The 14,452-nt window shown below is 34.3% G+C and overlaps 1 protein-coding gene across 1 annotated transcript; it reads right to left on the bottom strand.

The window, feature by feature from the left end:
- Positions 1–3,823: 3,823 nt before the first annotated feature.
- Positions 3,824–13,513, bottom strand: LOC142629809 (regulator of G-protein signaling 1). The gene is made up of 11 exons (XM_075803847.1): positions 13,309–13,513; positions 11,234–11,354; positions 11,040–11,103; positions 10,845–10,929; positions 10,355–10,428; positions 7,635–7,826; positions 6,416–6,504; positions 6,047–6,285; positions 5,618–5,742; positions 4,468–4,589; positions 3,824–4,376 (listed from the first exon to the last, which is right to left on the bottom strand). Exons 1-11 carry the CDS (start codon positions 13,389–13,391, stop codon positions 4,167–4,169), a joined length of 1,404 nt encoding a protein of 467 aa, XP_075659962.1. The 5' UTR covers positions 13,392–13,513; the 3' UTR covers positions 3,824–4,166.
- Positions 13,514–14,452: the final 939 nt, after the last annotated feature.

The raw sequence follows: 14,452 nt of genomic DNA, 5'->3' as shown, positions 1-14,452 counted from the left end.
AAGCGAAATTAACAATTCTTAAGAAAAACTTTACAGTGGATTAAACAAATTAGTTTCGGCCTTGAAAGACAAAATGTAGATACAGTGCCAGCTCAAGGCCTAGGCATTAAGGTCCATATTACAAAATGGTCTTACCTCCTTTATAAAATTGCCACACCCCTGTTATAAAAAGGCCCAAAATGTATTATAATAAATGGTTTGAAAAATTAAAAAGGTTAATTACTATTTTTCTTATCTCCTGAAAGGCCTTTGATATATAACAATAGAAATTTGACCCAATTTGAATGCTAAATTGTTTGAAAAAAAAATTGTTGTAAATTATCAATGATGATTAAGTTTCTCTAATAGCTTGAGGCTTTAATTTTTATAAATTAATATCCTACATAGTTAATTGTCAACATTAGCCACCTAGTTTCCCACATGACTACACACTATACAATTTCTATCTCTTTTCTTAACACCAGTGGTGGGTCTTTTTGTGATTTTGGGTTGGGATGCCTCTAGCTGTATTGAAGCCTAAGTGTTCTGGGTAGGAGAGTTAGGACCGGTCCAATTGAGACTCACCTCGGGCCGGCTTGTGCACAAACTATGCCCTTTTGTTGAAACTTTGATCACATGCTCATGGCAGGCGAAGCTGTTACAAAGAGTTATGACAGACAAATGCAATAGAACAATAATAAAGGCAATACGCATGCCGTTAGGAGAAATAAATAAGGAACCTTTAATTAAAATGAGGAAAAGAACAACATAACAACAAGAGACACATTATAAGTGAAATGCGAAGATAATAAAGGAAATAATAACAATAAGTAATGAAATCAAAGAAGCAAAAGGTTAGTCTTCCGCGTTCAGTTGTGTTACAGGACTAAGACCAAGGAGGGAACTACCTCCTCAATGTGGGTAACCTTGCAGGAGGATCCTGCTGTAGAAATTATCCACTTTGAAGAAACAGGCTTGAATGGCTTCCACCTAAACAAATCATTTATCCTTAACAGAGGGAAGGCTTTTAGAGGGAGAGAAAAGATTGGCCTATTGGTGCATGCCTGTCATTCTACGCTCTCTATTTCTATTTTTTTTTTTTCTTAGTTTTGTTACTTTGATTCTTTCCCCATTCTTTTCTTTCTTTCTTAATGCTTGTTCATCTAGTGTTATGGTGATAGTGGTGCGGTAATTCTCTCCTAGATGTTGCTATTGTTGCGATAATGATACTGTGAACGGGGAGAGTCCTTTATATACTGCCTACTGTGACTAGTTTTTACCATTTTACCCTTTAACTACTTTTTTCTGGATGTGAGTGTCCCTCTCGACCACCTACTGGTTTGTTAGCTGCCCAGCCACCGCCACTTACATGTGCTAACTGTGCGACTCCCCATTACCAGACAAAGAAAATTGTTTTGTTTGATTGTTCATCATGACATTTTTATCCACCACAGTATGGGTATTATCTCTTACTATCCCTCATGGTATGCACCTAGTAGTTCCAATTCATACTTCCTTCTTTTGGGTGGTATGTCATGTCAGCAGGGCATTTCCCCCAAAAGAGTTTGAGCGAGAACCTCAAAATAGGCCTTCCCTTCTCCATACCGCCAGACCATACCCTCTCTTACCTTTGACCCATGACCCACCACTTCTGTATTAGTTGGGTACACGTTGGTGGTGCCTGAGCCTTGTGCGTGCTCCACTTTCGTGTATGTCTAAAGTTTGTCTACTGCTCATGCATTTGCCGTGGACTGAAGGCTTGCTTATGCATTCTGCTGCTCATTCTTGACCTCTTGTGGCGTGAACTGTTTTCTAATCCTCCATTCTTTATGGCTTGCTTCCCCCAAGGGCTGGGCCTTGCTTGATTGTGGGTTTTTCTCACTTTTAGTCCACTATTTGTTCCTTCCGTTGGCTTGCCAGTATTCCTGTCATTCTGTTATTCCTGTTGCGATGCTATTTGATCCATGCTTGCTGGGCCTCTTTCAGGCCTACTGTATGCTCTTCCCTCAATTAGTTACAATGTCTCAATATTGTCATTGGGTTTATACTCATGTTACTTTGGGCTTTCTTGACCCATTACATTGCTTGTAGGCTTCTTTGGCCTATTTCTTCCTCCGTAGGCATTCTCGACCCATTTTCTTCCCTTGGGCATCCTTGGACCATTTCCAATTCTACATTCTCATGGGCTTTTACTAACTCTTTTGGGCTTCTCTAACCCAATTACCATATCTTTCATCCTCAGGATTTATGGGTTTTCCATCAACCCCTGACTTTCTTACTTCATTACTTCGGGCTTGCTGTGGCTCATTCTCACTTTTCTATATCACATAATGCTCATGAGTTTGCTACTTCTTCCTTTGGGCTCCTTTAGGCCCATTTGTTTTTCCCAAAGCCCATTTGTTTACTTTATGGGCCTATGACCCATTATTCTTGCCATTCGGACTTGATGGGTTTTTCTCTCAATCCACTAACTCTTTTTCTGCCCATATTGTTGGGTTTCTTCCTGCTGTTGGGCTTTTCCAAAATGAGCATCAACAACACCAAAATAAAACAAATTTAAAATTAGATTAAAATTTTACTTAACCATGCATCAACTTATCCAAAATAAAGTAAACATTTATTTTAAAAAACTATATAAATTTCATTTATCTTTGTTAAATTTTATACTTTTTTTTAAGCATGTTAAATTTTAAATTTTATACTTGAACCATGATATTTTATTTTCTATACGAAATTAATCTTAGTTAGGTTAGTATTAATTCATTAAATTATGTATTTAATTCATCTTTTCCCAAAAAAATATATATTTAATTTATCAAATTAACCTTGATTTGGTTTTGAATTTATTTAAATATAAAAGGCCCTAGGAAAATTTATCATCTTAGGACTCAAACTATATCGAGTCAGTTATGTGAGGATAACTTCCTTTTAGAATTTGACTAGGATCTTGTGTTAATAAAATATTGTAAAATAAAGGAAATAACAAGACATTATAAAAGATGTGGGAATATGTGGGGGAAAAAAACTTATTTTCTTCATACCTTCATGGTCATTCACACAATGCCGAAACTAATCAAACTATCAGTCTATCACTCAATACCTGTATTGCTTATATGCCTCCAACTCAACTTCATATACATGTATATGTACATATATAATATATTCCTCCAGGGTCATTTGGAGCTTTGATAGAAAAGAAGGAATTAGATTTTATTGGTGAGAGCTAAACCCAAATATGCATTGTACAACATATTCTTAATTTACCTTTTCGTTTTTTAAATTGAATAAATTAAACCAAATCCTTAAAAAGGCAGCTCTGTAGTGGGTGTAACAATTATATAATTCATTACAACATCTAGCTAGAAACAGATATTAAAAGTTCAAGATTGTTCATTTAATTTTATTTCAAATATGAGTTTGAGACCAAACTCTTTATCAAACTAGATCTTAAACTTGGTTCATTTTCTTATTGAGAAAACTCGATCTTATTCATGAGCTACTCGAGTTAATTAGAAAGAATGGTTTATATGAACTTTTAAGAAAAAAAAAAAAGATTTATCAACCTCAAATTGTTAAAAATTATATATACTTTCCAGTTTTACTACAAAATGAACGATTTCTATTATCCATAAATTACAAATAACAATTTGACATATTTACAAATTTATACAATACAATATCAAGTTTATAGAAGTTTTTTATTTTTATTTTTATTTTATACACATAAATATAACGAATAATAATATATATATATATATATATATATATTTATAATTGAGTTGTATACTCACGAGTACATTATTAAGTTTGAGTTTGACTTATTTAATAGTCGAGCCTAAAGTTAGAATTGAAGCTCATTTGCTAAATAATCGAACATGATTTTTTTCCCCTTCTAAACTGAGCATGAATTGTTTATAAATAGCTCGATTTATTTACAACACTCTCCAAGGGTATATGTGAGTTTGGTTTAGGCTTAATACTTGTCTGTACAGGTATGATACATACAACATGTTACTGCAGTTGCTACTCAGTTCAACCTCCTTTCTTCTTTCCCTCATCCTCTATTTTCCATTTTCTTCTTATTGGCTTTCCAAGCCATTTAGTCCGGGTAAAGAATGTATAAACTTCAGAGAAAGTGTTAACATGGGAGTTTCTAGATACGTGCAGAACTATTCACAATTCTTGGTTCATTGTGTGTCCGAATCATGACTATCATTGGCTGAGCCCTTAGAAAAGTGTTCTTGGTGAAAGGGGTCATCAGCACCATGTACAGAACTCAACCTAGGAGAGAAGTTCAAACCTGTCATCTGTTCCAGCTCAAGGCCATTAGATCTCATACTAGCTTCTTCTTTGAACTTCATGAAGTACATGGATGACCAGTAATCTTTTGCCAAGTTCTTGAGGGGAAGGAGAAAAAAAAAAACACTCAGACATGGTACCAATCCAAAGGAACCAGTAAAATTATATAAACCCAAGGAAATAACCTACCGTTTTCATCAATTGCATCAGCTCATTTAGTGCATTGTTAAAGAGACTAGGGTGTGCAAGATCAGCAGTAGTCAAAATTTCTTGTCGGCTTCGGTGAGAAATGTTTACCTCCATTGCCGCACCTTTATAAATCAATCAAAAGAAATCAGATAAAGACAAGTCACATAAGCTTCAAAGGTAATAGGATATGAAAAAGAACCAAGAATATTTTGATCTTGCAAAGCCAACAATCTAATTTAGAGGGCATTTCCAGCTATGGAAAGAAACAGGCTATAGCAGCCCACATGGTGCCACAAAGCTGATCTGTCCTGTAACAAACATGATTATGATGTACCCATGTTTCTTTATTAAACAGTGCAAACACAAACCAGGCGTCAACCTTCAATTACTTATTCATAGTAAAAGATTTACCAGAGATGTGCATTTATAAGTCATGATTATATTTTAAAAAATGGCAACGTAATTGAAGAAGAAATGGGAGAAAATTGCTCATATGATTGGTGATTTCTAACAAATCAGATTTCTACAAGCATACAGAGCAAAGGCTGCCAAATTTTAGATAGACATTTATAATTGGAAATAAAGGAAGGGAAATACTAAAGATACTGGACACTCGTAAGTAGGACTAGAAACAATCCTAGTAAGAAGCTACTCAAGCTTGATTTATTCATCTTATTAGAAAGCTCAAACCCACTATTAATTAATCTAATCTCAAGTAGCTTGATGGTTAAAGCTTAAGTTGAGCCAAGTGGTAGGTTTTTTTTTCTTTCACAACCACACCAAATAAGGTGCATATGCAATGATGGCTTTCCATGTGAAGCAATCTAAGCCAAGGATATTAGACACTATTTATTTAATTATCATGCCAGAATCATAAAAAGATGAATAGGAAAAGTACTTAGAATTCTAAAGATGCAAAAATGTACAAACATCTCTGATTGCCAAAACTACCAGTTGAGCATCTTTCTAGATGAAGTCACTACCAACATTAACGCTTCAAGTACCTAAAAATTCCTATATTTGAGGCACATGGAACCCAAAAGAGCCACATGAGCTGTATTCCAAGGTTAGCATGAGACTTTAAGTCGGAGGTAATGCATGTTGAAAATAAATTGCTTTGAATACAAATCCCAAAATAAAAACCACAAACCTGCAACTATGTACTTGTCAATAATATACCGTGCCATGTAGATCCTTCTTACAGGGTCATCTACAGGTAGTTTGCCAAGCTCATGCACCTCATCATAGAAATGCACACTCTCCCCAGCCAAACAACTGTTATTGAAAAGAGAAGAAGTTTTATTCCAAACAATTAATTTTATTTCTCATCTTCAATTCTATTTACAAAAAAGAGGGGGGGGGGGGGGGGGGGTGGTCTTGGAGATATCTTCTAGGCTCTAGGGCTCCATTAATCTCCATGGAATTCAGGACATGGAAACAATGTTTTTTTCCATCTTCATTTAGCTTAAGAAAAATTTTCTCTACACCTGGAATGTTTTCTCATGATATAAGTTTTCCTAAGAAATATTTCCTCATAAATGTATTCCCAAATACTGGAGCTTGGGGAGGAATACGAAACCTGTCAGCAAATGCCATGAAGGATTGCCGAAATCTTTTGTCCAGAAGAAGCTTATCCAATGGTTCATTGGGATCTATGACTTGAACTGCTTCCGTCTGCAATAGTAGTCCACTATCAGGTATACCAAGAGCCTGGCCCATTGTCTCAAATTCTTGAGGTTCCCTTCTCCTTAAACTGATTTGAGTGTGTAAAGGCTGTGAACTTGATAAAGAGAAAAGAGCCAGTACTAGAATACTTGCCTGTAGAATATACCTGAGAAATGTTAGCAAGAATGCATGAGCTGAAGACAGTTAGAACTTAAATCTCAATCAACTAATGATGGCAAGGGTGAATAAAGTAAATGAGACACAAACAAATAATATGGCATACCATAATTAAAAGGAGAAATCTGGAGGCAATTTGAAGCCATGAGATTTCCTCATGAATTTCATTCAAAATGTAAGCAGCAACCCATACTCCTGGAAGTGGAAAAGAGCACAAGTTAATTCCAAAAAGAAGGTGAGTCATTTTGATTAAATTATTTTTCTGTATGTTTTATTACAAAATTAGGAAGGGTGTAGCCTTAGTACTTAGGATGTATACAGCAGATATTGAAGATAGAGATCCAAGACACAATAAACTATTTCGGCTTATTATGACTTTCTTAGGGAAAGTTCCCAGACCATTGTTGGTTCTTCCATTGTGTTATAGATGCAGATGTTAACTGAACTCCCTAATGGCTGGAGAAGCAGCAAAAAACCAATGCCTATGGTGCCCCCTCCCTCCTTTTTTCTTCTCTTCGGGGTGGCTGTTTTTGCAGTTAATTAAGTGGAACCATGGCAAGATGACTGAGGCTACAAGTCCATGTCAAAAGCATTATTACTAATTCCTAATTGGACATCTTAAGTATTTTAGGGGGTGTTTGGTAGAGTAGTTTGACATGGAATTTTTGTAGTTTGATATGAGATTTTTGTAGTTTTTTGAAATACGTGTAGGTGAAAAAGTGTGTGGAAATGTGTGTAATGTTGTTTAAAATGTAAAAATGTGAGTTTGAACTCTAATACCAAACAGGCCCTTAATTTGCACAGACACTCAAGAAATTAGTCACCAACATCAATTGTCAACTTCCTTTTAAGTTTTGCAGGTAATTCTCTGTATAATTCCCCAAAAAACCTCAAGCATTACAATAAATATAGTTAAAACCTATGTGCAACAATTTAAGTCGTCAGAATGTTTTCCAATAAGCTGTGACTACTACTCTAGGTTATATGTTCTTAAATTTCCAATGAGCTCTAGCTCAAATGTCACGTTTTCCCATTGTAAGAGCAAGATGGAGGGAGAGATTGTGGTTCAAGACCCACCAGGTCAGTGTGTAATTACCAATAAAAGGGGTGGGGGGGGGGGGGGGGTGGAATATGTTTTATGTAGCTAGAGAACTTCAAAAAACATAAAAACTAAACAATGGTTCCAAATTAAAAACAAAGAGGAAAAAAAAAAAACAAAACAAAAAGGACTATCCAACTGTGACTAGAATATATATGGCCAATTTACATAGAGCAAATAAAAAATAATAATGAAGCCTTGTATAGAGCCTAGAGAAAAAGGATACCAATGGAAGAGGCTGAGAAAAGTATCCCCCACCACAGGTCTTTGACTTCATCAAACCTGAACTCTATATGCCGAATAGCCCCAGTGAATCCAACTAAAGCAGCGACATACAACATGTGGAGTAACATAGCTGGAAAGACCCAGTGAGTCCCCATATGGCACCGATTATTTAGAGGCTTCTTCATATGGATAACTACAGCATATGTCAGTACTCTTGTTAGAAATTACCAATCAAATGGAGGAGTGAAAAACTACACAATCTATGACCAGATCCAAAGAGCTCTAGGCTGATATTGATGACATGTATAAATAAAACTTTGGTTGACAAGATCAATCAAGTCACACAGACAGCAGAACATTTAAAATAACTTGCTTGAATAAAATGAAGTGAAATAACACACTCAGATACATGGTCAAAGTACAGCAATGTTGGACCAGGATTACACATTATTGATGGACAGTCAAATACAATTCCATGAAAGAAAAAGCGCCCATCCCAAGAGTGTTAAACTTACATGTTCAGTTCTAAGATCATAATACAAAACGCTGCTACCAATTTAATAGCCTGTTTGCCTCCAGCGTATTCAACAAGCTTTTAGGCTTAAGCTTTTATGTACATTAAAACCACAGTTTTTCTCACTTTTTCAAAGTACAAGTATACTTTAGCACACTTTCATCAAAAAGCTAAATAAGCTAATACCAAACACACACTATCAAAGCTTGGGAGGTGTTTGTGATAACCAGAGAAAATAAGGCTTGATAATTGTTGCTTGAGAGTGTTCTTGATGAATTTTGGTATGATTACCTTGCTCATCAAGAACTTCCAGGGATTAAATGCATCTTTGTACTTGGGAATTGTCTTCCCCTGCTACACTGAAATCATGATAGATAATTTCATAATCTGTACTGCTTTTGATAAAAGACTCTTTTCCACAGTTATTTAAATTTTGTAAGAAAGCAACAAAAAGTCGTGTACTAGAACATTGAATTTGAAGCTCCAAACAGAAGTTTGGCAAACAAATAAAAGAAAATGTACAAAAGGGTTGGAATGTGCGCATTTAGAGACATACGGTTTGAAAATTCCCATAAAAATTCAATAATAATGCCTCTGCCTCATGAAAATGTTTACTATATATAAATAATGCCCTAGTAAACCAGCAAAGAAAAAGTACTGAGAATTGCATACTTTTCAGTGTTTTTAAAAGCACACTTAGGTGCGTTTGAAACTCAAAGCTTGAAGCCCCAAAGTCTAAGCACTTCGCTTGGCCAAAGTGAAGTTCATTTAATGAAGCGCACCTTTTGGTGCTTTTTGAAGAAGAACATAGCATACCTAGGCACTCTTTTTTATATTATTGCTAAAGAAATATATATGAATCGTTAAAATTAATTGCTTGATCTTGAAGGTTACGACATGGACCATTGATTTATTATACAAACACTATTCTTAAGGTGTTATATTATATTACACAATAAATTTTTTTTTATTTTTTATTTTTTATTTACATGTCAAAAGATATAAGCCAAGTTAATTACTATTGTTGTAATATTTGGTCTTTGCCTTTTAGATGTATGTTGATTAAACCATATTCCTCATTTGATCATAACCATCACGGTTATGTATTTTTATAAAGCACAAGAGAATTACATAAACTGTTATGTTTAAACTTTCTATGACTTCAATTTCCTATATTATACATTTCTTTTTTGATAAATAACATAAGAAATTTTTATCAAAGAATAGTCAACTCAGGTACATTGGAAATGTGCTTCAGTGGCAAAATTTAAGGACCCAAATTAAAATGATCAACTAGTACGGGGAGGGATATAGAAGAGAAGGAAGGTAAGACTAAGCTCCATTCAAGGAGAGTATGAAAGAAAAAGGACTTTAATCAAGATCAACTTTTGAAAGTCTTCAAAGCATCTAGCATTCTGTCCCTACCATAAAACCCAAAGCAAACAATATGGCACAAAACTCCAGAAATGTATATTTCTATGTCTTCCAAACTTACAGATATTATACAATTGCACTTACCAGATAGGTAAAATATAAAGTTTTTGAGTTTTTATTTAATTTTTATTATAAGATGAATATTTCTATTAGAGGTTATTAGAAATCATATTTGAAAAATGTATGTTTTCCTTCAATCAGGCATTTGCACTTGGCGCCTAGCCTCCAAGAGGCCTTCGCACTTTAGTGCACTTGACACTTTTATCAACACTGATATTTATGCTTTGGTTGTAGGCATAAATTTGACAAATCATACAAGAAAGGAATTAAGTTGTGGTTAAATTAGCTGCTCCAATGGTTCTGTTGCTTAATGGGGGTATAAACTAAACTGCAAAAAGAAATATGTACAATAGTGAACTTATTCCAAGATAGAGTATCTTCAAAAAAAGACCAAAAGAGGGGGAGGGGGAAGGCCGGGGGGGTGGGGGAGTGAGGAGACTGAAAAACAAACAAACAGGACCAAAAACAGAAAATACGTTTTCAAGGACTAAGAATCTGCATAAAACAGGTCTCACACATATTAAATAGTAAAGAAAAACTAAATACTAAAAATGGACATTAGTAAAGAAAACTGATCACTTCATTGGAAAATATACTTCTACATTGATAAATAATGTTACTGCTCCAAATGTATCTTAATTTCATTGTAGAAAGACCAACTTGAGAAGATAAATATCCAAATAAGTAAATTGATTCAATTTAGAGACTCTTACACGCAGCCCCAGCAATCCATGGCAACAGTATTAGTGGAAGAAATATATAAGATCTGATTGGTGGTAAACGCCTCCTGAAATATCAGTTGTAAAAAATTTATAACAGCTTTAGTAAAGTAGTGTAGTACAACACAAAAAGGTTAAAAAAAAATTATTTGCCAAGAGGCCCAAGACATGAAAAAATCCTTGCATAAAGCATGTTCCATGTCTACGAAACCATTGCACAAAAAAAGGGAAAAAAAGAGAGAAGAAGATGAAACTAGCCCCCATAAGTCATGTTGTTGACCTGTTTAATGTGTCTATCGTCAGAACAATCACCCAACCATATCACAAAATTCTCAAGGACCTTGGCTTGGGTGGTTAATAGGTAGGGTGGGGATGTGCGATCTACAGTCAGATCATTAATTTGAGATAGATGCAATATTATGGCAAGTTTCTTTCAGAATTAAAGTCAAGCGTATTTACCCAAGCAAACAAAATCTTTACTTACTTGACAAAAATGTAATACAGCTGGAAGGCCTGTGTCACGCGACAGCTTAGCAGTAAGCCAAATCCAAGTGGACCTTCAACCCAAACTGAAAGCAAAAGATGCTTGAAATTGGTGCTCTAAAGAAATAAGCATTTGACAAATGAAAAAATAAACAAGGACTGAAAGATTGTAACAATAATAGAAGCTGTGAAAAACCTGCCCAAACATAGCAAGACTGCCACCAATGCCTCTTCTTGAATTTTAGGAAATTGACGGATACCTGCATGGAACATGGGCCTATAGTATTGTAACAAGTATAACTAAAAGTCATCAACGAAAATTTTCCGGTGGATGAAGTCATAAAAATAAATAAAAAAATAGTAGGGATAACAAAACGATCTATAATCTACCACAGTTGACAACAATAGGTTGAAGCTGGCAAAAACATGAATTATTGGAATCCAGAAGCCACTGTTCTTAGTACGAGGAACCTTGTGAACCAGTAAGGGTACAAGTAACCGTGAGAGAAGTCTGAAAGAACAAAGCCAAACAATTAATGACAAAAGAAGTTAGTCTCTAAATAAATAAACTCTTCTTTGGTACCAAAAACATGTACAATAACCAAAAAGAACTTCTTCATATTGGGAATATCTTTAAAAAAAAAGTTTACTTCAAAAGATTTTCATTCTTCATAAGCTATTACTTCGATTGACCAATAAAAAATTTCACTATGTTTTTATAAGGAAAGCAATATATATATAGAAAAAGAAGGCAGTGACTAGTCTGAATCAAGTAGACAGACAATGAATGTTCAATTGGTTTCGTTTGATTATATATATAGCTGTCAGTTACACAAATCACACAAGCATTTCCAAGTTTGCAGGAAGTGCTTAAGAAAACTGCAAATAAAAAGTAAAAACTCTAGCAAAGAGTTTTTATCCCATAGATAATCAGACAAAGAGACCCTCAAACTCTTCCAACTTTTATGCTCCCCACTTCTAATAGCCACTCCTCAAGTAAATCAGCTCAATAACTTCTGCTCAATTAAATCCACATTGTTTGACTACCCGAGAAATGCATACCAAACAACTCAAAAAGAAAACGCATATGAGATAGGAAAGGAATTATCTTCTTTACATGCCAATGCTCATCACATCAATAACTTCTCTTATCAACCTAGGAACAGCATACCAACAATTCTTTCCACATCATTGTTAGGGAGAAAGACTCAAGAGAGGAATGAATTGCAAAGCTATTTAAAGAACCCTAATTTCCTAAATTCACGAAACTAGCTACACCAAGTATTTACTAATTCCATTACTTCAGTTTGTTCTAGGACATTGCATCTCTCTCTCTCTCTCAAAAAAAAGGTTGTAGCTAGTGCACAAAGCTACCACTTTTGCTAGGACTATGAGGGGTAATTGTTAAACAACCTTACTCCCAATTTCTTTTTGGAGAGGTTGATTCTTGGACTCTAACCCGTGACTGTTGCTTTTAGTGGAAGACACTTCTCATTGCACCAAGGCCTGACCTCTTCTCTCTCTCTCTCTCTCTCTCTCTCTCTCCTCGAAAGAAAAATTGATGCTTTCTTTTTTTATGAATGAGAAAATTTCATTGAACCAAAAAAAAAACATTACAACAAACAGCCTAAGCTTGCAAACACCAGAACACAGTACAAACAAGCAGACACACTACAGACAACACTAGCCTTGTTAAGCTCCCAGCCTAATAACAAACCAAAAACAATTTCAGAAATTCCCCAAATACAGCATAACACTATGTTTTTCAAAGGTATGCTTCACATGTTTAGACCAACACAACCTACACCTAATATCAGAAATAAGCCATTGCACCAATTCGATTCTTCAGTGCAAATCTTTCCTTACATGAATTCTTGAATTCCTGTCAGACCATAAGTTATAAATCACACCATCCCAGCTCAGCCCAGCTTACAACTGACTTGCTGCAGATTTTTCCCCTTCAAATTCTTCACAGCCCAACCCAGAAAAAAATTGATACTTTCTAGTTTGCCACATTGAATCAAATTCACTTTGTGGGTTACAATAACATCCCATAGGAGTTAGGACTCAAAAGTCAAAACTACTTTGCCTTTGATTGTTAATAATTTTTTTTTTTCAGTTTCTTGCTTACACTAGCCCCATAACTTGTTTGATCAAATCTACAATATGCTGAGCTGATAATAAATAATAAAATTTGTTTATTAGACACAGTCAAAACAGTATAACCCACCTAAAATAACCAACTAATAAATAGTCTACAACAACAGCACTTTTTAATAAATAAAAATAAAAAAGCCGGCAATTCTATGATCTTTCTGCATATTCTAAAAATTCACTGAGACATATCATCAAACACACAGCCTCCAATTCTTATAACATGTTTAACAAGCTGTACTGAAGTTAAAATTTTTCACATATATTGGGAAACAAAAGAGTAATTAAAGAACCCAGAAAGGAAAACATACACGATCATGGAAAGGATGGATATGGCAATGGCTATGTAGTCGGTGACACAGCCTCCTTCCTGTGCACAAGTTTCCATTTTCATGGTTTTTATGCATATAAAAAAGGAGGAGAAAAAGTGGGTCTATGAATTAAAAATTCAGTAATTCAAGCATTAAGATAGATATGTAGTAAGTGAAAACATAATAATAAGAGTATATCTATGCATAGTTTTGATTATATATAGTAGTGGCCATTGAAGAAAGTCTGGTAGTAGCAATGGGTCCATTTTCCATTTTTTCCACGTTAGTTTTCTTTCTTTTTTGTTAACTGTGGAGGAAATCTGAGGTGACGGATTTGACCAAAAGTTATATCAAAATTAGTGATTTATGTTCAAAGGAAACTTCAAAGAAGCCTAATTTTGAGATTTATGTGGGCCCCATCTGTACCAAAATTCTATGACTACCTCGAGTCTGTGCACGTGCACGTGCCCTTGCCCTTGCCCTTGCCCCACTAATCATAACTACGCATTTGCACTTTAAAAAGAAGCTTAATGTGAACTTTGCTGTCTAGCAATATTACTTGTATGAAATTCAAGGTTTAAGTCATTGTTGCGTACCTTTTACCGTGACAGTTACTTAACAGGAAAAAAGTGCTTCTGAGACGAGGAGAGGAGGCAATAGCTGGAGTTTAATTCTCTAAAAGAAAACTTGGTATATTTATATACTTAAATTAGATTAAAATTAAATAAAAAAAAGGACAAAATTTGACTATAAATTTTGTTATAGTTTAAGACTACAACTTCAATTAGTATTTTTTTATTGGATGTAAATTTTGACAAATTTACTATTTAATTATATTTTTTTATAATTAATTTGAGAATATTGTGGGGAAAATTTAATGGATGTCTTTGATTTAGAAAATATTTTTTATGAAAAAATTAAAAAAAAATTAATTTTTTAAAAAGTTTTTTATATTTTTCATAAAAGTGGCATTAAAATTTAACGATTGAATTTTTTTATTAACAATTGACTTTTTTTTTTAGAGACTATTATCAATTGACTTAAGTTCCCTATTGTGAAATTGTTACAAACTTTTGTTGTATTCATAATTATATGTGAGTCATATACATTTTTTACTCAAAAAAAAAAAGAAAAAAAAAAAAGG

This window comes from Castanea sativa, chromosome 3, assembly GCF_040712315.1.
Source record: "Castanea sativa cultivar Marrone di Chiusa Pesio chromosome 3, ASM4071231v1".
Taxonomy (NCBI): Eukaryota; Viridiplantae; Streptophyta; class Magnoliopsida; order Fagales; family Fagaceae; genus Castanea; species Castanea sativa.
The sequence above is the reverse complement of the archived record's forward strand: the minus strand, read 5'-3'. Positions and strand labels throughout refer to the sequence as shown.

Coding starts and splice junctions, on each gene's coding strand:
- LOC142629809 (XM_075803847.1), bottom strand. CDS start 13,391: ATGAAAATGGAAACTTGTGCACAGGAAGGAGGCTGTGTCACCGACTAC. Junction 11,104..11,233: donor ACCTATTGTTGTCAACTGTG/GTAGATTATAGA, acceptor TGTTCCATGCAG/GTATCCGTCAATTTCCTAAA. Junction 6,505..7,634: donor TTTCTCAGCCTCTTCCATTG/GTATCCTTTTTC, acceptor TTCCACTTCCAG/GAGTATGGGTTGCTGCTTAC.